At 37.8% G+C, this 2,699-nt stretch overlaps 1 protein-coding gene across 2 annotated transcripts in view; it reads right to left on the bottom strand.

Annotated features, from left to right (window-relative positions):
• The window catches only part of Appl (amyloid-beta-like protein), a 38,354-nt gene extending 36,276 nt beyond the window's left edge, over positions 1–2,078 (bottom strand). Inside the window, exon 1 of one of the 2 annotated variants that reach the window (XM_011310901.1) lies at positions 1,629–2,078. In XM_011310901.1, the coding sequence (XP_011309203.1) occupies positions 1,629–1,694 (66 nt within the window). In that variant the 5' untranslated portion in view covers positions 1,695–2,078. The remainder of the gene's footprint in view (positions 1–1,628) is intronic. The other variant, XM_011310900.1, reaches the window with a different exon arrangement.
• Between the last annotated feature and the right edge of the window lie 621 nt (positions 2,079–2,699).

Here is a 2,699-nt window from a genome sequence, read left to right as displayed (position 1 = left end):
CACAAAGATAATAACTTTATTATTTTCTGAACTTCATGAATTGGATGAAACGGGTAGTACGTCCTTAAATCATTGACAGAAATACAAAATTGGTTCACGACGTGTAGTTTTGTATTTCTAGAGTTTCCACGATCAAAGTTTACCTTTGTGGAGACACACAAAGAGAAGAAGTTATAAGCCTAATTTTCCGAGGTGATACAACAATGAAAATGTTTGATAAACGTGAAAATTCAGGCAAAGGTTCTTCTGATAATTTATTGTTTTCTCTGCATAGTTACTGTACTTTTTAGAGGCTTTTCTTCTGAATTTCCAATCTGTTCAAAAATAAATTGAATTTAGTGCTCAATATTGAAGATAGATTTGAAAATCGAACTTCCCATTTGAATTCAATGATTATTAATCATGGAAAGCTTTTATAGAGTTTCCACGATGAATGATGAATTTTATGAACAATTCGGCCTCAAACTCAATTCGAGTGAATGTTGTTGAAAACCCAAACGTATCTGTTATTGGATAGAATTCCTATCAGTGTAAGTAATTATGAATGCTGCTTTAAAAGGTGTTTCTCGCGGTGGTGCGAATACAAAATTATATATTCAGGATTCTCGCACCCCATTTATACACATCGAAGCTCCTGGCATAATCCTATCGAATCGCTAATTCCTAGTTGTGCATGTGTAACTGATGCCGTTCTGAAGTACTCTCAAGCGATTAATTATCACGGGCTTAGCTAGCCGGGTTGGCTATTGAGGTATCGGAGAAGCTTTCGAAAGTTTTATCCTTTCACACTTCTCGAGACATTCTCGCAACTTTTCTAAAGACCCACATAGGACCATTATTCCGAGGATGATTTTAATATCGATTAACCTGAGATGATCGAGGGAAGGAAAATCCTCGAAGAGAAGCCTTAGATAATGAAGGATTCAAAGGATAAACTCTTACATGAAGAATTTAGTTTAAGAAAATCTATTGAATTTTTTCGTTCATTCTCTTTCACTTCAACTAACCAATTTGAAATCCAAATCATTGAGAAAACGAGTGATCTGGGAGTTGAAAAGCAACCAATAAAAAAGGCTGCAGTGAAGGATGAACGTCAATCGTTACCGAAGATGCGTAATTTTCTCTGACTTCTTATATCGTTCAATCGAGTAGTAAAACGCAACTCCAGTCTTTTCTAAACACTTATGCGCAGATCGTGTGTTATGGATGACCGAAACGTCACAGCAGAACGAACCCCACAATTGAACTATACATATCAATAATTGCTTCATAAGATTACCAAAGGGATAAAACCATACAATTTTTCCATAACAAGCGTAAACTGAAAGCGTAATTGAAAAAAAAAACGAAAATTTAATTTAATTTAACACTACAAGCTACTGTATAATACTGCATCTTCTGTATAATCCACTACTTGATTCCTCCCGGCACTCAAATATCAACCTGATAGTTATTGATTTTAAAGCTCTGAAAAGTTGATGATATTTTGTTCTATTCGGTGGAAAATCTGAGGCGCAGCCAAAAATTCTCCGACACCCATCCCTTTTAATTCTAATCAATAATCGGTCTCCCCGCTGTACATGCATTTTTCAAATGGAATTTATCTAAATTCAAGACGTTCAACTCACCTGCGCTTGACACGCTAGCATTCCAAATACGAATAGTAATGCATCGAGCATCATTGCACCTGTCATATTCCCAATATAAATGAAAATAATTTCACTCAATGATACTTGTTAAAAAAATGGCCAATGCGGGACACCGAGGTGCCCTTTCACTCTGGTGGGCGTTAATTCACTAAACTTTTTTCTTCTGATTGTTTCTCTCTCAATGAAACCTATCAGTACGTGCAAAATGTCAATAAATATGCATTTGAAAGAGTCACTGGGATGCACAATAAAGTTGTACCGGTAAGCTATAAGGAACGAATAAAAATCAAATGGAATGTTTAGATGGGTGAACTGTGTATACGTATTTTCTTTATTTTTGAAAAGGTTGATTTGGGGTATGAAGTATACGGCGAATCGGGTCGCCTTAACGATCGCCGCGTTGATACTACTGGTATGGTGCTCCTCTGCATTCGCTGGGTGGGTCGCACAATTTACAGTTCATAGATGAGGCAAGGTGAAACGTGGGTGAGGGTAATGTTCAAGATGGCGTACAACAATCTACAGTATGTTTCGTCCGAAGCCAGGATTGAGTAGAGGGGACTCTACAAGAGCTAGTTTGGCCAATCGTTGAATCTTCTCGATGGCATCACGGGGGCGGCTGCGTCATGCATCTGCGCAGTTTCATTAGTCGATAATGTGGCGGGAAGTCATACCTTTTAAATGATCAAATCGTTGGGGTTTTCAAATCTTCCTTATCTTTATCATCTAATGAGAGACATGGCGATCATCGTGCCGATTCAGCCATTGAATTTATTATGTTTTTCGGTTCCAAAATAGAAAATCGATAAAGAAAGCGATTTCGTAAAGTGAGAATATCCAAAATCGCTGACATCGAGATATTTGTCAATGTTTAGTGTCCGAAAGTCCAACGCACCCGACACCTCCCACTACACACCACATTTTAAATGGCCAATATTACGTCAAGGTTTTTCCCCTCCCAGGAATCACCGTTTTTGCAAATGAAAACCCAGTTGCCAGCCATCTACCGAAAACTACGAAAGCCCTTGATTTCTCTTAAGTCACTCAAAG

Source organism: Fopius arisanus, unplaced genomic scaffold (genome assembly GCF_000806365.1).
Source record: "Fopius arisanus strain USDA-PBARC FA_bdor unplaced genomic scaffold, ASM80636v1 scaffold00079, whole genome shotgun sequence".
NCBI lineage: Eukaryota > Metazoa > Arthropoda > Insecta > Hymenoptera > Braconidae > Fopius > Fopius arisanus.
Note: the sequence above shows the minus strand (reverse complement) of the source record. Positions and strands in the feature narration are given on the sequence as shown.